This window comes from Anticarsia gemmatalis, chromosome 6 (assembly GCF_050436995.1).
Source record: "Anticarsia gemmatalis isolate Benzon Research Colony breed Stoneville strain chromosome 6, ilAntGemm2 primary, whole genome shotgun sequence".
NCBI lineage: Eukaryota > Metazoa > Arthropoda > Insecta > Lepidoptera > Erebidae > Anticarsia > Anticarsia gemmatalis.
The window spans coordinates 12,338,522-12,361,026 of record NC_134750.1 but is presented as its reverse complement, the minus strand read 5'-3'; the positions used below and the strand labels follow the sequence as shown (position 1 = coordinate 12,361,026).

General features: G+C 35.7%; 2 protein-coding genes across 2 annotated transcripts; one reads left to right on the top strand and one right to left on the bottom strand.

Moving 5' to 3' along the window:
- Positions 1-1,049: 1,049 nt before the first annotated feature.
- Positions 1,050-14,224, bottom strand: TBC1D5 (TBC1 domain family member 5). Its single transcript, XM_076115780.1, has 13 exons — positions 14,033-14,224; positions 13,891-13,955; positions 11,181-11,315; positions 9,623-9,722; positions 9,145-9,261; positions 6,172-6,299; positions 5,889-5,939; positions 5,686-5,788; positions 5,434-5,552; positions 4,998-5,140; positions 4,248-4,401; positions 3,574-3,817; positions 1,050-3,109 (listed from the first exon to the last, which is right to left on the bottom strand). The coding sequence occupies exons 1-13, from the start codon at positions 14,033-14,035 to the stop codon at positions 2,849-2,851; spliced, it is 1,623 nt and encodes a 540-aa protein (XP_075971895.1). The 5' UTR covers positions 14,036-14,224; the 3' UTR covers positions 1,050-2,848.
- A 312-nt stretch (positions 14,225-14,536) lies between these two features.
- Positions 14,537-16,782, top strand: ova (ovaries absent). Its single transcript, XM_076115778.1, has one exon. It carries the CDS (start codon positions 14,959-14,961, stop codon positions 16,390-16,392), a length of 1,434 nt encoding a protein of 477 aa, XP_075971893.1. The 5' UTR covers positions 14,537-14,958; the 3' UTR covers positions 16,393-16,782.
- The last annotated feature ends 5,723 nt before the right edge of the window (positions 16,783-22,505 follow it).

The following is a 22,505-nucleotide window of genomic DNA, read 5'->3' as shown; positions in this document are numbered from 1 at the left end:
GCATCTTGTAACATAGATTCTGAATAAAAATGCAATTTAGACGAAAAAATATATTTCATATGATTTCTATAAATTTCAGTAGCTCAATATACATATAATATCTTTGTTCTTTGGCTTAAATCTAAAGAGCAAATATACACTATCTTGCACTCAATTCAATTGTACGAAAATCACTCATATAACAGCCAACAATTTGTTCAAACATTTGTCACAAATATACATATAATATCATTTTAAGCATTATCACAATATAAAAGCTATGCGGCTTATTGTAGCGAACATTTGGGCCAACAATAAAAATAGTTGATCGCACTTTATTCATCTTGACCCATTATTTAAGGATAATTTCTTAGTCAGTAACATTAAAAAAATATTTGTGAACAAGCAGAGCTTTCTAACTCTACAAAGTGTATGTGCATTGTCTATGGTAATAACAAAGATTTATGAACACTTTAATTTCCAACGGAATAAGTTTCTAATGCCGTCAGCAACTCAGCATATACATATTATAACAACACTAACATTCACTACAATATAATTATTATCATATCATATCTTCCCTGAAGCGCTGATTTTTTAAACTCTATATTCCATACATTTAACTGTTGAGGAAATTGCGAGTTCAAAAATCGAGCTATGCTTATACATTACATGTCATACATAGGTACAATACAATTTATATTATAAATATTGCAACAATTTCTTAAAATTACCCTTGCTAACTAACCAAATGGCGTTGCCTTTAAATGCGCTAGAACAGTTTGTATTAAAATCTAATATTAACTATTTACTTGATAGATTGAGGCCAACACACATCTTTACAACTCATTATTAACAACATCAAATCAAACGACAATGAATTTTAAGTAACACAAAATAAGCATATTAAGAGTGTTCTCATTCCTTTTAAGGCAAGTAGGTGCTCCATTTTCTGAATAATATTTTGATCACATTATTTATAAATTAAGGTCAAATCTTGACACTTATATAGCCTTTACAATAACTGAATCTACCACTAGCTCGGAAAGGAGGGAGAGGGGGGGGGGGGAGTTGTAAATATGTGTACTGCCTGATTTGTTAGTACTTATTACCTACTATTGAAGTATCAAATTGTTTATAATTATCCCCTTATAATGTAATTTAATAAGTTATGCTTGTAGTGAAAACTGTTTATTAAACACAAAGCTATATAATTTTAATATTGTATATGTGGGAACTAAAACTTAATTTAAACGAGCGAAGTTATATTCCGCATTACTTAACTATGTATTTCTGAACATAACAACAAGCCGCTTCTCAGAAGGTGAAACATAATTTATTCAGGCAAGGAGTAGATGGTAAGCAACGGTACGATAACCTCACCGTTAAATCTTGGTTAAATCGCGCGTAAAATAATTCTGGCAGCATAAATATATTTGACACCATGTAGGTACCACTAGCCAAAAAAAATGTTCACAATATTTTTTCCCGCCTTTTTGCTTCCGCTGTTCCACATGTAGCAATATCCAAAATAATAGCAAAAACAAATCGTGTTTACAATTTTAAATACTGGAATAGTATCAATACTGTTTACTCTTATTGTATTTATTTATTGACGATATTTGATATTTCTTACTATAATTTGGGGCATATTAATATCGAAGCTTAGTCTGAAGATGAAACTCTTAATGCTATGTTTGATCGACATCAATAGGGAGAACGGCCGCCATTGAAGTCACAACTAATGTGACATTTTTCTAGGTATGTGGGTATACTATTGATACCTTGAAAATATTTTCTATTTTATTCGAAACTTAAATTGGATTATTAGCTTTAGCTAGCTAATAATTCAGTGTAGATACGTTTTAAGCTATGTAATAGTTAGTTATATTTGCTTTGTTAGGTATTTCCGTGGTCTAGGCTTTTGTCGTTCCCCCTAATTTGATCATATTGTCACATATTATATAAAGAAAGAAACAATACAGAGTATTATTATGAAAGTTCAAATATTCCCACTAAAATAATCACAATGCTATCAACATAATTTTCTAAACCCAAATTCGGAATAAATTTTATTTGATTGAATGAAATGTAGAATACATTAAATCAATATCAATTCACTTTAAAACTAAATCAAAAACGACTAAAACATTATGGTCTAACTTGAAAAGTATTTTAAATTAAAATAAAATCATTTTAAATGTTTCAGTGAGCAAATTTCAAAAATTGTAATCAAATCTAAAATATCTACAATAATATTCTTAATAACAATTTTGTGACCAGACTAGTCTAACATTTAATGTTACTTAATACTAAACAGAACAAAGTACAAAAGAAGTGAAACAACACATAGAAGAAAGATACAAATAGATTGAGAATTAGAATTTTAAACCTACTATACTTCTCCCAAGCAAGTTCTTAATGTTGCAAACATTTAAGTGATTTTTTGCGAGAACTGTTCACAAAACTGATTCGAACTGAGCACTTTGTTAATTAAATCAACTCATTCAAGGTCTTAGTTAAAAAAAAACATGTGTACATACATTCATACATAAAATCACGCCCTTTTCCCATAAGGATAGGCAGAGACCAGAGAATGCTCCCAAAAAATATTTTCACATATTACCTTATTAATGTATCAAATAGTTTATAGAGCAGTATTTTAGTGTCATTTAATTAAAATTTAAAATATTGGGTTCCTCTAATTTGACTATTATAGCATAAGTTTGGACAAACAACCCTACAAAATGTATCTACGTCGACTTTTCTCCAAAATTACCAACTTAAGCTTGGGAGACACTTCACAAAAATGCATAATATACTTAATTACTTAATGATAATAACTATACAACATGAGCTTGGTTCTTAGTCATTCTGTCCGTAGCCTCAGTGGGTCGAGACAAGGTAGATCACTGGCCACACACTCGGCTTGGTGGAACAATTTCAAAGGCACTTCTTTCACTTTATTAACTGGTTTTACTATAGGTTTGCCGGTACTACGTTTGTGCATCATTGCTACAGGGACTAGTTGCCGTCGTCCTACCTTTTCTGTTGTTTGTCCTTCGGCCGCCTCGAGCGCTGTTTCGACGTCGATTAGTGCGTGGTTACGGCATTGGAGGAGGGCCGCCAACTGGGTGTTAATAAAGGTTGTTTAATTTATAGTTGGTGGTGTTGTGTTGAAAAAATTATGGGAGTTATTGAGTTAATTTTTTTTTAAATATCGCTTTTACGCTGTTGTTTTCTAGGACAAATATTTTTTTGTGTTCTGCTTGAGTCGAAAAATATTATTATTGCTGCTTTGTCAAATAATTAAGTAAGAGTATTCTTTATTTTACTATCTTTGGAGAGGGTTTCTGGGATTGTAGTTATATAACTAAACAACTGTTAGAATTTAGATTTAGGACACAAATTTTGACTTAAGTATAATGGTTTCTGGGGTTGACGTTACACCACTACACAGTTGATTAAATTCGGATTTTAGACACAACATTTGACCTATAATTGGCATTGAATGCTGAGATCTGAAGGAACAGAAGAGTTATTACTGAAAAGTAGCACAATATCATCAACATTATTTTTTTATTTTCAGTATACCTGTAAAATTTGCTGCAGCGGTTGCTGCACCTCAGGTGCCGGTTTGGGCAGTGCTTTCGCCAGTGCAGTCGCAGCGGGAGGCAGCTGTGCTCGGAGCAGCGCGAGCGCGGCCAGTTCGCGCGCCACGTCGGCTCCCTCGGCCACGCCCTCCGAGCCCGAGTCTACTTCAGTGACAGTACTGCTGCGAGCGTTGTCCGAGATGTGCTGCTCTATACTCCATTGGGCACGGTTCTCGGGAGAATGGCTGTAGAAAAGTGTTTTGTTTTGTTGTTTTATGGAGTTCACCAACAGTAACGTTTAAGTACCAAGAGATTTGGATCTCATTATGAAGCTTATATTTCAGTTGGACTATTTTAGAAACTTCACTTTTAAGCTGAAAACATAATCCTAAATGTATAAATAGTGTTATTTTTAATGTCAATAAAATGATTTGATATAATGACAGATATAAATGAAAGAAACAAATTTTATACCGGGTACTAAGTTTGGAAAGCTTGCTTTCATTTCAAAGTTACTTCACTCCGTCTTACTAGGCATTATATAAATACATCAAACTTCTAAATACAACATTTATTATAAGGTGCAATCAAAACAAATTTATAATTTCCGTTAGCTGCAAAATCTTTCCCAAACCAAAAAATCATACATGTAATTTACCACTATATTATACTAACTTGGCGGACACAACATCATGTGCATGCGGTGTGGGAGGTCGTGGATGTTCCAGCGGCGCGCGCAGGTGCAGGGCTAGGGCACACACGTAGCCCACACACAGACATACTGGACGCATCAGCGCGGAGAGGATCACGCCCGGGTCGGGGTCTAACACTGCAACAAATAAAATAACTTTCAGATAGTAGGATTGGCAGAACCAGAGAAATTCTTTAGTAAGACGCCCAAAACAATTTCACATTTCTAGATAGAATTTTCGAAATAAATTAAGGTAAAATTACATAATACGACACACAGGACAGAGAATATGTTCCTAATGCTTCATACTTTTAATTTTCTAGTTAAGCTTTACAGATTTTTCTATCGTCGTATACCAACACGACTATAGATATCGGTACAAGATTATTAGTTTAGAAATCATGCTTATGGAAGCCGAGAAGTTACCCAACAGTAAGTGAGTGAGTAAGTGAACTGGAATAAATAGACACATAGATAGAAACCAATAGAATACTGCACGTCATCATTATAAACGAGCGTGCACGTATACGTATACGTAACTTGCACGTATTTACTACTACTATATTCTAACTATACTCGGGCCATTTCAAACGTGCGAACTAATTAATGTCATTTTATTGGAGTCTTACTGGCACTTACACATTATCACATTCCTATGATTTTTTTGATTATGACGTAGTTCGCACGTTCGTAACAGCTACAGCCTGAGTAAAAGTACATAAAAGACTACTTACATGTACTTCTCATAGAGATTAACATAGCAACGATGACGTAGTGTAGGTTAGGTAACATCGGTCCATCGGCGAACAAGAACCCCCATAGATTGGGGATCTCCGAGCGAGGGAACTCACGACCGAATAGTAGACGAAGCCATCGACTGAAACAAACATTTAAAATTAATTTCATATTTTATTGCTACCTAAGTTATATTTACAAAAGGATATATTAGGAGATATTAGGGCGGTGTCAAACTTAGTAGCCTTTTTCAGGCTATTTTTGCAAGTTTAGGTAAGGTGAGGTATTTTACTATTATGTCTCAATGTTAGCTTTTATATAATATTATCATTTATCATTATTCTAAATTTATATTATTTATCTGTTATTGATTTTGCTGAAACGTGTATTCATGTTGGCTTAATATAACTATAATGATATTAATAATATACTTACATTCCGAACAGCTCCATAGATATATTGCAGCTAGCGAGATGCGCCGCTAGTTCGTGGTCCAACGGCACTAGAAACTCTTCACGCATCTTCTCTAAATATCTCACCACTTCGTTTGGATTCTATCAACAAATACAACACACATCAATATCAATATTTTCAACGCAAAAATAAAAACTTAGTTTGCCTGTAAAAATGTCATGTTTATACGAGAAAATCGTTTTACGGAGGTATTATTATTTACTTGCTACTTACATGTGCTACTGTAGAAGTAGGTAATCTACCACACGACGTTGGCACAATGTCACCCGTTGTATAGAACTTTTCTAAACCTCGCATTATTGCACTGAACAGCATACTATAAACAAAATATTGTTTATTAAGCGACTTATATGTTCGGGGAGTACAATTTTAAATTTAATGAAGGATCTATTATAAAATAATATTGGTATACTTACTAGCTGTCGTGTTCCAAATAATTTTCGTCTAAAATGCACTTTAATTTGTCCCTGAAACAGAAACAAATAACTCATACATAGGTATATAAAAAAATATTTTTAATATTAATGTTTTAAAATCTCATCACTCGAGTTTTTTTTTATTGTTAATAGTAATTGATATTTTATGTCATCAATTTGCGACCAAATATTCTGTATTGAATCTGTATAATCTCATCTTTCTGAAGAAACTTTGAAATTAATCCAATTTTGGTTTTTAGCATTGTAAGTAGGTAAAACTCACGACAAATCATCGGGCGCAAACGTTCTATCGAGGTACAACTCAAACAGTAGCGGCGCGAGTATCTCGTGCATGCCCTGTCGGTACCCCACGCTGGCGTGCGACCGCGCCCAGAAGAACAGGATACGGACCTACAAATAAAAACAACAGCTTTACATAACATAGAAATGTTGAGGATTTATTGCTTTGTATTAGGTCGGGGTCGGGGAAAAAGTCTTTTATTTATTTATTTATTTTAAACTTTATATACAGAGCTGTATAAAGGCGGACTTAATGCCAGGAGCATTTTCTGCCAGTCTACCTTAGGGTGATGCAGAGATTGTTGTGAAGGTGTTTAAAAGAGGAAGGAGAGTGAGATGAGAAAAGGTGTGTAAATAAATAATAATTGGTGTAGACAATATGAGTGTAAATTAATAATTATATTAAGTATAAACTTACATATAAAAAATAATATATATACATACATATTAATTACATAAATGAAAATAACATACAATCAATATATATATATACAATAATAGATAAATATATGAATACATATAAACTATGATAATTGTGACGATTCAGCAACTTTGTTCAACAATAGATCTTTTACTTTGCTCTTGAACGTAAGACGGTTAGTGGACATCCTGATTTCAAGAGGGAGCGCATTCCATAACAGGACTGATTGAACAGGGAACGAGGAATTGACAAACCCAGAAGTGTGAGAGGGACAGAGAAGAATAAGATTGCTTGAGGAGCGGAGATTACGATTGTGGTTATCACACAAGTATTGAAAGTAGGGAGTTAGGTAGGCTGGGGGAGTAGGGGAAGTAAGAAAAGAGAAGAGAGTCGTGAGTGCACGTAAATTACGGCGCTCACGGATTGGTAGCCACCTAAGTTGAGAGCGATAAGTAGATACATGATCATACTTGCGTAAATTGAAGATAAATCGAATGCAGTTGTTAAGAAGACGGTCAAGTTTGTTGAGGAGATCTGCATTCAGGTCAAAGTAACACACATCACCATAGTCGATCAGAGGGAATATTAAGGTCTGCACAAGCATGGTTTTGGTCCTGGATGGCAGAAAGTTCTTGAGGCGATATAGAGCTCGCAGTGTGCTAGTCACTCTACGGCAAACATTGGCTGTTTGGACTTTCCAGCTCAACGTTGAATCAACATGAAGACCTAAATCTCTTACTGAAGACGTCGTTTTAATAGTCCGGCCGTTAAAGACTATAGGTGGTACATGAACATTACCTAATCTGCTAATATTGCGGTGACTGCCTACCACTATAGCCTGACATTTGGCAGGGTTAACAGCCAAGCCAAACTTCTCAGACCAGCACCTAATGTGTTCGAGGTCGCTATTCACGACGTCTACTGCTGTCGATATAGAGTCCACGGACCCTTGCGAATAAAGTTGCAAGTCATCAGCATACAGATGATACGATCCTCGAAAATTTTGGGTTACTAGATTGATGAATATTGAAAATAATAAGGGAGAAAGAATGCCGCCTTGTGGGACGCCAGAATCCAGTCCACGCCAGCTCGATGAAGATTCACCGAGGTGAACCGATTGCTGGCGCCCTTGAAGATATGAGGAAAACCAATTCAGCGCACCGGAAGATATGTTAAGATGGGAGAGGATAGAGAGAAGGATATCATGACTGACGGTATTGAAGGCATTCGAGAAGTCTACCAAAGCCATAACAGTGACTTTAGTATCCTCCATCCCCGCCCTAATATCGCCAGTCACCTTAAGGAGTGCCGACGTAGTGCTGTGGCCTGGTCTGAATCCGGATTGGAGCGGGCTAAGTAAATTGTTATTTAACACAAACTGTGTTAACTGTTGGTGTACACAGGCCTCCAGCACTTTGGAGAGAAAAGGTAGAATGGAAATGGGACGGAAGTGAGCTGGAAGTGACGGATTTGGGATTTTAGGCAATGGGATAATGTAGGCTTTGCGCCACAAGGAAGGAAAGGAACCAGAGGTAAGGGAGAAATTTATGATGTGAGATATGGCGGGAAGCAGGTGATCCAACACAGAGACGATCATGCGTCGACTGACGTCATCGGCGCCTACTGCATTAGATTTAATAGAGTGGATTATCTTCTTAACATCTTCCGGAGTTACTGGCGAAAAGGAGAAGGATTCAATATTAGGTCGGGGTAATCCCAGTATGGATTGGACAGTATCGGTCTTGGTTTGGTGATCCATCACTGTGGTGGACGTAAAGTGACGATTTATATCGTCCAATCCAACCGTGCACTGTACGTTATTGCTCTGATGTTTGCCAATACCGAGGGTCCCGAGAAACCTCCAGATATCGGCCGGGGAAGAAGAGGAAAGATTATTTAGAAAATGTCGGCGTTTAGCGTTACGTACCATCTGATTGCATCGATTCCTTGCAACCTTAAACTGGTGCCAATTTTCGTCACACCGATCTCTACGAAACTTGGCAAAGGCCCTATTTCTTCGCCTCATAGCCATTCGAACGCCTTCTGACATCCAGGGCGCAGGAGGACGTTTAAGCCTAACCTTCCTAACCGGCGCGTGGACATCAAACAGCCTAACAACAGCTTTATTGAATATATCAATTTTGTCGTCAATGCTCGAAGCTGTTGTTAGCTGCTCCCAGTTGAGGTTAGCCGCGTCCGTACCTAATTTGTCCACATTCTTTTCTTTTCTTCTTCTTTTCGCATTATAGTATGTATGAACTGAACTTGTAATGAAATCTCTTTGGCTTCAAGAATCACAAATGAGTAAACAGTTCATTTGGTTTCTTTCAGTGAGCTCGTGAGGTACCCTATTTACTTTCTTGTTCTAGAAGTTCAGAACATATTGTCGTATAAAATTTCGCCCCTTCAGTAGAATAAAGACATAAGCGAGTAGATGTCGGAGCAATATTACGTTTTTCTTATTCTGAAGGTGCGCTTTGTTATCAACATGTAAGGGGAGGTAAGTAGAAAATGTATATTCAAATGTAACATTACCATCAAGTCCTGAACATCTTTGTCCCTGAAATACAGTTCCTCAGGGAAGGTTCGCACCACATCTTGTAATATCAGTGTTTTGAGCTCGTTATCACAGAAGTGTTGCTTCCATACACTCTGTGAAAAAAAAAGGATTTATTTAAAAAGGATGATATATCACATTTCAGATATAAGACATGTTTCCTTTTGGTGATGTTTTGTAGTCCAATTGACAAATCGAAAATACGCGCCCACGGCATTTTAAAGTAAAAACTTGTTCGCGTTAATTCCCGTATTCTGTTCTACATTAAACATGCAACGTGAGAGATTAAAAGTTATAATCGAAAATAAGACAAAAAAATAATTCTGATAGACTAGTATAGAGTAGACTTTGTTCCCGTTGTATTTGTCAGATTTGCATGTAACTTTTTCAAATAATGTAGATTGACTAGGGAATTTTAAAATGTAGAATTATGTACTATGAAATTTAAAACAATACCTCATCATTTTGTGAGAGTGGATCATCACCAATGACTGCTCTAGGATCCATCGACAGCTTTGCACTTAGATCCTTGTAGAAGTTCCGATGAGATTTCAAACTGAAATGATAAGATCATGTTTAAATCGTGATCCTTGAAAATGTTTTTAATTTAACTGATCCTATAAGTTATAGAGATCTCCTGTCTTTACCATGACCAGCGTTTTAGTCATTTGTATAGCAAGTAACAGTTTTTTAAGACCCTAATAAGCCCTCTAGCTAATGCTGAAAGGTTTTGTGCAAGGAGGATTAACATGGTCAGTACAATAGATACTATATTTTAGCTCAGAATAGTATAAATGCGACTGTATCTTCTGTGTGGAACAGGCTTTATAGGCCGCTAACTAAAGTGTATTTTTTACATTCCAATTAGATAGTATTATCATTAATTAACAATAAAAAATAAACATTCACATTGTGTAATATTGTGTAATTGAACATATCAATGAGAAGATAGCTTAATGGTATAACAATTGGCTTTTTATTATACTAGTTTCAGCCTGAGACTTCGCCTACGTGAAGAGTTTTAAAACTTTTTATTGAAAGAGTAACAAACCAAAAAACAAACATACATACATACGTCCTACTAATATTAAAATGCAAAAGTTTGTAAATAAGAGTAATAATTTTATTTTATGTCAAAAATAGTGTTAAACCTTTGTGAAATGTGGTTAACATAAAAGTAATATAATATTGACCTTATAAGGTTCTCTATAATAAACTGCGGTATAAAACAGGATAATAGTTTAGTAATTATATAATAATAGAGGATTTAAGTGATTTTAGTAATGAGTAGTCAGGATTTCCTAAGGAATTAATTACGATTCAGATAGCAGGATGTTTTCAGTCATTAGATTTATGCATAAATGATTTTACTATAGAAACTTCAGTACAAAGCTAATTCTCTTTCAGGATATATTTATATAAGAACCTTATTATTTTAAAACATTAGTATTAGTAATGTTATCCTATATGCATTGCACTTATGTTTATGAACAATTAAAAGCAAGAGTACATAATATACATATATTTTTAGTCTATTAAAAAGACAACTCCCGCATTAAGAATTGCTCTTCTGTCGCAAGGGCTTTAAAAAACATACAAACAATGGACACAAAGTACAACCAAACCCAAAATTGTTCTTAGTGGGAATCGAAACTCCGGACGCAATGGTAGCGGCGTGGCGACCTAAACCACTGCGCCACGGAGGCAGTCCGTTAACCATATTTTTGAGTGTGTAGACTAACTATACTTGGGCACATACTTCTTGCTCTAATTAGTGTGTGAAACTCTGGCACAAATTAAAGTAGTTTGCATATTGTTATTGCCAAAGTTACAGTGTGTATTTGCTGGTGCTTATAGCTACTAGTGTTCACCAGTAGGTAATTAATTAGTGAATTTGGCAACCTCCAAGTATTTGATCTGAGTGTCTCCATGCTTAGTAGGGTACGTAAAAGTCAGTTCTGCTTGTTGTCAATTAACATTGATACTTGTTTAAAGACAAATATGAATGAATTACCTTGATACAATATCCATATTTGGTGGAGGCAGTGCATTTAACAAGATACCCCATGCAAGACTTCTGGGGCGAGGCAACCTCTGCTGAATGGCTATAGCCTTCAAACTGTCCATAGTCCATGTTGGTATCTCTAATCTGATGGACAAAACACAAAAATTTATGAAATGTATATTCATACAAATAAAATTAATTATAAAAGGAGAGTTTGTTGTCATTTCTGTGCTAAGATAACATTAATATGATGTCTTCTTCGAATACAGATTTAAATATTTTTGAGCTACTCCTGGCTGAAATCACTAAAACATCTCTAAATTCTTTTAAAGATTCTTCTAAAGAGATAGTAGTGTCTAGAGAATACTGAAATCCATTGATGATCATTAGCCTGCATACATACACAAATTGCTTTTAGCAATTGCATTTTGAAAGTATGAGTATTTCAGATATGGGTCATTCTCAGTTAAGAGGTAATATGATGTTAGAAGAGGCGGCATGACAAAAATGATAAAAAATTAATGTAGTATTAGTATTTTCTTACCAAAACACTTATTATCTTCATGTCCAGACAACAGCCAGACAAAATCTTAGTTTTTTACCATTTTATAACTGACCAGGGGAGATACTGAGGACAGGGGAGGGACATTTATGTTGTGTTATGAAATAAATAACAGTGGTAGTTTGAGAATCAACTTCATTTTTATTTAATATTAATCAGACTTAATTTCAACAGCCATCAGACTTCACTATAAAATAATCTTTCATTCCTACAAAGCAACAAAAACATGACATTATACGAAAATCAATTTGTTTGTTCTCTAGGTGTCATTTCATTCACAGTTTTAAGTAGTCTTTCTTTTTTCTTATCATATTTCTTTTGCTCTTTAATCTTTTGCTGTTCATATTTCACAGGGTCATTTTTTATTTTTTGGTATCTCAGTCTTTCCGCTACACGTTTTTTTTTCTAAGCGTTCTTCACGCGTCATTTTTTTTCGTGCCGCCATAATCAGTAACCAAAATATGGTAACTTGGCATCGACGTTTTTCTATAAGGTAACCGGGTTAAAAAGGACTGCTCCTTTACTTATTACAAAAACAATAAGAGTTTCGAGGAACACTACCTGGTATGAGATATTTAGGATGAAAGCGACAATAAACACTCGTACAATCGACATTTAAAATAACAAGATTTATGTTTAAACTAAAACCAGACTAGGTAAATACACTCGGATACTAAATAATGGATAACTGCATCATAAGCAGGAAGCAGTTATCTCCCCTGAGCAGTAAGTATCTCCCCTGGTACCTTAAGCGGCAGGGGAAAGAAGACAGGGGAGATACTATTTCGACAAAATATCGATATAAAAGTCTAAATTTTTGTAACAAGTTATTAGACAGGAAGATTACGATTCTTTGCATACATTACAGTAATTCTAGGAAGAAAGTAAAATATTTATGCTTATAATAAAGAATAAAATCTTACCAGGGGAAAGAACACACTCACTGAACCACGACAGTTTTCACCAAATGGCGTCTGTGTAATAGCGAACCATATGGCGGGCGCATTCGCGCCGACGGCTTGCTGTCAACTTCACGTTAGTAACTTTGTGCTCAAGGTCAGAATTTACGCGGCGAAATTAAAAGTCGTGAGTTTTTAATGAAAACAAAACGCCAGGGGAAGAGATGCTATATACGAGGGACAAATTTCAATATTAAACATTATATGAATATCTAAATGTTACCTTTTTTATTTTTTTCATTGCTTTAATTTAGTTTGTCTAGTTTTTAAATAATACACAATTTAATTTATTTAATAATTTAAAGATAGTTAAAAATACTAATTTATTAACATAATCGGTTAAAGGACAGACCAGGGGAGATAAATTTTTCATGTTTAAGGCGCTTTTGTGACTAAATTAAAAACATTTCATCGGTGAATTTTAGTGACCTTACAGAAGATACTGACTTTGATAATCTCACAGCTTTATTTTAAATAAATTATCAATTTAAAATATAAAAAAATTCATTGACATTGAAATTACCTCATAACTTAGAACGACCCATATAACAGCAATGGCTGGCAACATATTGTAGTAAAATATCCAAACAAATTCAGAGGAGTAGCTAGATGGAGTAGTGCCCTGTGCAAAAGTAAACTAGGGCCCTCTACACCTAAACTACAAAATAAAGTAAAAAAAGTTTGTTGGGCCCCAAGCTTAGGGACCCAGTGCCCCACATTGCCTGGACATACCATAACTACACTATTGCACATAGCGTTTATACATAATACAATATTAATACCCTATTTACAATTTATAGCAACTCAACAGCTGCAAGATAAAGGGACTTTAATCTTTATCATATGAATTAGTCATTACATAAATATAAATGAATGGTTATGCTTGATAGTTAAGTAAATAAACAATTAAGAGCTTGTTTTAAATGGCACAGACAACTGTTTGTTTATTCTTTCAACTCTTTTGTTATTAGAAATATAATGCCTGAGTCATAATACCTTTTTTTCAAATACAAAAATTATGTATGATTTAATGTATGAATCTCTTATTGGATGAGGGTTTAATGAAACCGACATAAAACCATGTGTGGTAAACAACATAACACCTACCTCGAAATTCAAGTTAATCAAGTATTTATAACAAAACACCTTGAACAAAGAAATTAAAATTAATATTCTTGTATTTTCAAATTTAACTTACTGGTAATCTGTTATTTCTTGGTAACTTCTTGAAGGAGAATTCGGAGAACTTTCACCACTGAAATCCTGTGAAGCAATTACAGTTTCAATGTTAAATCTATTTACAAAAAGACTAAAATCTTATTGAACTTCTCTCTACCAACCATTATCGTATTCTTTTTTTCAATTACGTCAATACATTTTCAACGACACGACTGTAGTTTATGTGAAAACTATGCAGTTTTGTTGTAGTATTTGTTCATTTCATTAAAGTTAATCGGTTGTATTTAATTCTGATCTATTTTTCTTGATTTATCAAACGTGATAACATCACAGATAAAAAACACGGACGTGAATTCGTGACACACTGACACTAATGACATTCACGTTTAGTAGTTGCTACTTCCTAGGGTGTGTTACTCGATTATTCAATTTCCATGTCCAATGAATTTTTTTTTTATTCATGATTGTACTTTGGTGAATATTACACAATGCAGTGTTGATTTCGGTATTAATCAGATAACTACTTTATTTTGCGACAGTATAGGTGTTAGATGAAAAAACATTTTAATAATCGAATAATTTTCTACCCTCTTTGAAATTAAAATATAATAACAAGGGATTATTCGCTACCTACTATTATATAAATATATATATTCTAAAATAGGTTTTCCTTTTAAAACAATAAAAATATACAGAATTTGATACAGATGCATCGTCGACTCGTTACGCGCGCCAGTATGTTTTTTTTTTCGATTACGCTTTATGTCGCGTCTCGCTCGCTTGCGTATAGGGCGCAGAAATACAGCGTAACAAAGATCTATGAAGTCTGTGGATCTATGGATCTTTCTCTTTTTAGTTAACGAACGCTCTCACTCTGTACAAATTTTGATTTTGATTGCAAAAAAAGTGTTTTGTAATGTCGTTTAAAGTATTACTACATTCGTGACGATCTTTATGTGTGAAAAATCCAAGTATGACTTCTAACATGGGCTGCAATGCATTAACCGTTAGTGTGGACCTATGCGGGGCGACATCGCAAGCGCTGGCCTCCCTCAGGTTTCGATGACCATAAGCGACAGCGGGAGCCATGATCGCCAATCTGCCGCTTCTGTTTGTTAACGGCAATCCGATAGCTCTGTCGGCTATCACAGCGGCAGAGCTGGAGAAGTTCATAACATTCATGGTGACATGTTCCTGGGGACACGATACCGCGAAAGACATACGCCAGCCGCCGTGGTGGCCGAGTGACGTCGCGTTCTCACACCCGTTCGTCAGGCCCAGCGTGGTGCCGTTCGACTGGGAGGTGAGGCTGAAGAACTTGGTCAAGAAATGTTACGAGTACCATAAGAGTGCGTTCCTGCTGGTGTTCTCTGCACAGCTAGCCAGGTATCCGCGCAGCAGACTTAGGTACGTCGACAACAGAGACCAGACCACATCACTGTACTTCAGACCCAGCAGTAGGCTGTTAGTGACATTCAGAAATGAGAATCTACTGTATGACAATGGCAAACCGAAGACTATAGAGGAGATCAGTGTCAAGTCTACTGACATATACCTGTGTGATAACTGTGACAGTCACTTTGACAACTTGGATGTGTTGAAAGCACATGAGAGGCTATGTAATAATGACAATGACACTCCATCAGTGGCTACCAGTTCATGTAGTGGAGGTTTGCCTGAATTCCTATCAGCTTTAAAGTTGCAGCGCCTCGGAGAAAAGCATGAAGATTCTACTCCAGTATATTATATAGATAATGAAACTAAACCCAAGAATCAAAGGAATGCTGCAAACATTGACCGTGGTCCTCCATATCCATTCTCATCACTAGCATACATGAAAAATGTGAAACCAAGTGTTCAACGTGACATGACCTTTGCCAGAGAGAGAGTTGAACGTTATTGCTGCACAACAACCCCGCTGAGTAAACAATATAATTTTAAGGGCAAAAACCAGCAGTTTCCTGTGCGCTACAGAAGACCTATTGACTACTGGCAGAGAAAACATGTCTTCCCAAATCAGAGAAATAAAACCATACTTGACATTAAAGGCCAGTTAATGCATCTCAAATGTAAACCGGTATCTGTCAAGATGGAGAGGATGTCTGAAGACATGATCGAGGAGTATTTAGAAACATTGAGGAAAGAAGCCGAGATCAAAAGGGAGAACATGGAAGATAAAGATATAGTGTTTGTGGACGGGTTGGAGTGCGATCAGCCAGCAGATGCTGAGATGAAAATGTTAGACCCATTAATTCGTGCAGATATAGACTGTGAAGTGATAGATTTGTGTTCGGACGATGAAACTCCTAGTGTAAATGAAAACTGTGACCCACGTGCTGGGGTGACGTGTGTGATGCGTGGGGGTGCGGTGCTGCGGCGCACGGCGGCCACACCGCAGGCCCTCCCCGCAGAGCCCTGCGGCGCTCGCCAGCGCCCTCTGCCCGTCGCCATCCTCCAGCCACATCCTGTTATTCTCATAGCACATACTCTGAACAATTTACAGACTATATCCATAGATTGAAATCTTGTTATTAATAATTTATCATTAGGTCGATTGCTAAATATTATTTATTATTCCTTCATGATTAAAAGTTTTAATGTGAAGAAAAGTTTCATTTATCGACATAGTAGGATAATTAACAAGCCATTTTGTGATATGGGATTATAAAATGGCGGTAGATTTAAAATCGAGCAAGGATTTCATTTTTAAAATCTGTTGTGCTAGTAATTTCTGTAGAGATAAAATAACAATTTTGTTAATGCCGTGCGCCTGAGCATTTCGTAAACACTACGATCTGCAACTCACGTTGCAAAATAACGTTCATCACGAAATGGCGGCAAATTGATGCGGCGTGAAGTTTCTTTACATTCTTGTTATAAACTTGACTGACTAAAGCTTGTTCGAAAATAATGCGTATTTTATTGAATAGTCAATAACCAACAGACCCGTTATTTTATATTTCGTGTGACGCAGTAATGGAAATGATAACTACCGACGATTTCCTTATGACCTATTAGGTATATTTAGCTGTAGTTACATTAACAATAAGTCAACGAAATGTCATTTGAGATTGTTTATTTATACGCCCGCGCGCAGTCAGGAGGTCTGGACGAAATAGGATATCAAGATTCAGGTTTCAATTTACTTTCCATGACGTCTCTCTCTCGTTTCTCTAAAAGCTGTATTATATAATAGATATAAATGAAGCGTCCATTTGTGTTTTTATTTAAAAAATGACTTTTATAAAACATCTTAAATCAAAGCTTAATCAAAATTTATGATCGAGTGTCGTTAAATTCTGCCGGTGTTACTTAACAATGCATTATTCTCTAGACTTCATTATTATGCCTGACACAGAGATCTTGGTGTTTGTTCCCGAGGGAATAAATTACATCGCTAAGTTTGTGAGCTTCGTGGATATTTTCTTAACGTTTTTAAATGTGTTTATTTTGTTTTTACGGCTACTGCTTGAAAGCTATTGCGATTTTTTTTTATTTCAGTATTTTTTTCTAAACCAGTTGTATTGTTTGTAAATAACTATTGTATTCGTATAATAATCATGATCCATTGTTTGGTATTCATACGAGGTAAACTCGTAAATCGATACACATCGCTGTCGGACTGCATGTAGTTGTATGTTGACCGCAAACTGTGCAGTTAATACAGTACGAATTCAAACAGTATCGAGTGTTGAACTGTGCGCCATTTAACTTGCTGTGAATGGAAACGTAACAACGTCTACTCTGCCGTATGACTCTTTCTATATTTCACCTCCTTCGCAACGACTTGCTACTATATTCAGACACATACAGTTAAATGGGGCGTACTAAATGGTGCTAGTGATTAAGTTGCGCGTCAATGGAAAATTTTAACGAGATCTACTGTTAGGTATTGAGTGTGGCAGCTATCACTCTTAATAGATCTGAATTGCTAATCAGAATGGATTAAATGTTTCAATAAATACTAGTGTCTATGTAAAGCTACTGATTCTATACAGAAATAACATTTTATTTATGCTCATTTAAAAACGAAAAAACTTTGCGGTTGGACTGCATTTAACTGCACAGTCCGCGTGACTGTGAAGTCGTTTAACGCAATGGGGGGCGTCAGTCGTTACTGGATGTCGAATGTCTATTATTATAGTTTACGTAAAGTTTTGCGAAATTTTTAATGCACGTGTTTCATTAGCGCTATTGTTATAATTCGCTTATCTGATACGTAACTATGTGAGAAACGATTCACTACGATTATTATAAATGTGGTTAATGGTAACTTCAGTGGTTACTGTAACTCACAGTGGGTTCTGTAACTCTGTAGTTACTGCGATGCAGTTACTGTACCTTTGTAGTTACTGTAATTGTGTAGTTACTGTGGTACTCAGGGCCGCTATTTAGAGTATTTATACAACTTACAACTGTAGTGGTACTCTTTGGTAACGCAGTATTTGGGTGTATACTGTAACATTCAATAAATTCTGTAAACTGTTGCTGTAAGATGCGCTAGTTACAGCGTATGTATTTAGCATAGTCAGCGCTATTTATCTTTATGCGTCTGAACATTAACATATAGCAACAAGGATGTCCTATTCCATCATTCGTACTCGCACGTTGTACTTCGTGGCGGCTTGCTCCTATATTCAGTCATTCAATTTTTATTCAATGGCTGTCTTATAATTAAAATCAAAACGCGGCTTTAAACTTCTCTAAAAACCCGTATAAGTTATTCTCCAACTTTATGTTAAACTAGCACGTTTTTTATCATAGCAACAGAATATAGTTATATTATGCGTTCATAACTTTATACAGGTCCTTGTGGGGTGGATGACCTCAGTGCAATTCGTTGATGTAGGCTTCATGACGCATTCTTTAACGTAATACGTAAACAAGGATTTAGTAATAGGTATTAAATTGCCTTTATTTGTTAGTCCTTCTATTTTGTTATTGAATTTTACGTCAAGACAGCATAGAATTAAAGGTTTATTGGTCTGTCTTTGCTGGTAAAATAGGTGTTGCGATTAAGAACCATAATAAAAAAGTGACAGGGTACTATACTATCTATGCTTCCATCATTAATAATAATTATTTGAATAGTTGGTAACTCTGTTTTTTAGTTAGGTAGTTCTGCCTATAAAATTAGTTTGTGTTCACTCTCGTATTAAAACAGATCCATTTGAAGCTCCCTGGAAAAAATCTTATTCCCACTACAGGTGCTACTCTTGACAAACACATCTACACTTGAGATTACTGCCATACCTTCTCGTATTCTCAATAAAATTACAATCGTACGAGATATAGGTACTTTATCACAGGAAAGAAGACCGCAGACTATCGTGTCCATTATGACAGTTCTCGGAATTCCGGCACCGAGTTGCTACCCAGTGGTTTGAGAATTACGTAGCGTTTTGTATATTTTTTGTTACAGATCCTGTCGATTCTATTGTAGTGCGGGTTAAGGGTCGCTTTTTGTTGAGATTGAAATTGAAAATTATGTTTTGGGAATTTCGATTACTTGAAATTGGTTTCGATTATAACAATATTTATCTTGGACAGCATTTATATGGTAGGAACTATGTTAGAAATTAAAAAGAGGACCCATTCGCGTTCAGTAATTGCCTTAATCAATCCACTGCACCTACATCTAAGGGACTTTCTTATAGGCCAAAACTTACTCGGCAGAATAATTTCGTAGATACCTGAAAATTTTTATATAGGGTGTCCGGTGGCAGAATTTGGATTTCAAAATCAGATAATAAGAAAACTACAAAATATTTATTTGAATTTCAATGACAATAATAAAGCAGGGAAGTGCGGGTTTTATTTCTTAAAAATTATGTCGTCCAAATGTTGACCGTTACGTCGGACACACTCTTGGAATCGTGCTTCAGTATTCCGCGCCACTCGCTGGAGAAGAGACGTCGGGATGCCATTCACCTCGCGAACGATATTTTCTTTTAATGCTGAGATGGTCGGGGCTGTTTCATAAACTTTACTTTTGAGGTACCCCCACCCCACCCCCCACCAGGTCGCCAGATCTTACTCCGATGGACTTTTTTCTGTGGGGGTACCTCAAAAGTAAAGGTCAGCCCCGCCGACCATCTCAGCATTAAAAGAAAATATCGTTCGCGAGGTGAATGGCATCCCGACGTCTCTTCTCCAGCGAGTGGCGCGGAATACTGAAGCACGATTCCAAGAGTGTGTCCGTCGTAACGGTCAACATTTGGACGACATAATTTTTAAGAAATAAAACCCGCACTTCCCTGCTTTATTATTGTCATTGAAATAAAAATAAATATTTTGTAGTTTTCTTATTATCTGATTTTGAAATCCAAATTCTGCCACCGGACACCCTATAGTAGACATCTCTGCACTATGAATTTTGTCCAGTCTATTAAAAATAATGTTTGTCAGTAATGAGGATATTTAATAAACTCACACCCAAGTTATATCATATAGAGGTATAATTTACTTGCGCACACATCGGTTTTCGAGATATTTTGAAATAACCGCCACCTGGGTTGCGACTGGCTACAAAGCGTGAGCGTTTGCGTGGTGGGTGTTGGGGGACCTGGAAGTATCTGGACGTGGAGAAGTTCTGCATTTATTCAGGATATTACTAAATTAATAATTTAGATTTTAAATGGTAATACTTTTCGAAGTAGTATTTTCTGCAACGATCGAGTTCTGTTATCTAATATGCTGATATGATAGTAAAACAAAATGTATCGAATGCTTATCGTTTTGCGCAATTCAGAATAGGCGATAATGCGGAAGAAATGGATTTATTATAATTTTATAGATGTCAGCGTAGAGGACAAGGGAGACATTTTATAGCAACACGTGCAGGCAACTTCGTCCAATCTTTTAAAACCCCGCTTGCCGTACTTTCCAATTTGTCTTTCTGAGGTAAAATATACTTGAAATCCTCTATTCCATAACTACAAGTTTGGTGCCAAAAATAGTTAACAATCTACCAGAATATTGGGTAGGCAGAAATCTTGATAAATATATGACCTGCAAGAGCAATTTTTTCTTCTGGAATAAGAATGTACATTAATTACTTAAATATTGATAAAAAAAATGCTTCATATGCTCAATGCAAGCTTGTCTCTGTCCAGTAGACTTTGCTCGGACATTAAGCAAACGCCTACTCGTTAAAAGTAATGTAATCATCACTAACGACTAACAAATTGGGGCAATCAAATTAAGACGATGGTATCTTTTGTAATAGAGCTATATTTATTCTTATGCTTATGGCCAAATTCTGAAACGTCTTCAATTTAAGTAAGGATAAACCTCATGCTGTATCTGTCATTCTCACTAAAAGGTATTTGGGAAGAACGCGTACTCATATCAACATACTTACATATTATTTAATTGACCTCTGAAAATTGGATCTTGTTTCTTAAAAACTACTTACTTTAACTATACCTATTGTGTTTGGAATTCTTAAGTACTACGTCAACACAGTCCTAAAAATTGATCTTAATCGCTCTCTAGATATCTGTAGGTAGTTCTTAATGTGTGTAAAACCAAAATATTCACAAAGTCTACGGCATTTCGCGGTCTGTGGCCAGAAAATAAAAGACTCCATCCCCGGCATTTACATTGTGAGGTCCAACCATGTCCAACGCAACAATGTACCTAACTTTATGCAGAAAATGGTTAAGACAAAATACCGGCTTCGCTCGGGCTTGTTTTCTATAGATACCTAGTTGCAACAGATCGACTCGTGATAGTCCATAGTGCCGGGAGGAAAATATTTTTACTGCCTTACAAAGCTAGGGTTAATGTTCGACAAAAACGCGCCATAAAAGCACCATTCTTGTGATTTAAGGCATCCTAGACTTTAACAAGTTCCAATTGAGATCTATATTCTCTTAACTGCTAATATAAGCCGGTAGCAGCTAGGTGCGTCGATGTGACGACAGTTGTATCTCGTTCATTCCGGCTTAGCTATTCTGTAGTAATCAATTTAGCCTTCGACGCTTCATTTAATTAGATAGTTCTACGTTATAGTGTTTAAGTGTGTGAATAAAATATACGTCAGCTAAACTGCAACATTATTGTTTAAGTTTATTGTGAAACGTAATATAAAAAGATGTGTACAAGCGTTGCCGATCGTCGGTCGACTGAGGCTCGCCTGCATTCATGAGTCAGTGTTGCAGTTGAAGGTATTTTATCTAGCTATGTATAGCGCTGCAGTTTTATAAAGTCCTTTGTCAGCTTTATTTTATATTCAAATAGTCAGGCGTGGCTGAACAATCAACTGCTGATTAGGAAGGTATTTATTGAATATAATATCTGTATATTGCTTTATATTTATCTATTGCTTGAACAGTGCGACGATTTAAGTGCTTGAAGTGATTGAATGCAGAGAAAAGTTAGGTCTAGTAAATGACGTATATGATCAATTTTTCTTCACGATTCAAAATTGTATTTAATTGATTACATGACAACTTGTATTATGGCTCACGCCTACGCAGCGCCACCTACAATACAATAGTTAAAACAATATAGGTATTTTATTATCTTACATATTATTTTCCTTCAGTAAGACTTCAATATCATGTCTTCCTAACTGGGTTTTATAAGAAAGAAGAGTTAACTTCTAGAGGTTCTAATAAAACAAGAACG

What these genes read in the sequence shown, in the direction of transcription:
- TBC1D5 (XM_076115780.1), bottom strand. An exon ending in CTACTTCTACAGTAGCACAT is followed by an intron (nt 5,553 to 5,685) that starts GTAAGTAGCAAG and finishes ATTTGTTGATAG; the next exon opens with AATCCAAACGAAGTGGTGAG. An exon ending in CATGATGTTGTGTCCGCCAA is followed by an intron (nt 3,818 to 4,247) that starts GTTAGTATAATA and finishes ACTTTTCTACAG; the next exon opens with CCATTCTCCCGAGAACCGTG.
- ova (XM_076115778.1), top strand. Translation starts at nt 14,959, where the DNA reads ATGATCGCCAATCTGCCGCTTCTGTTTGTTAACGGCAATCCGATAGCT.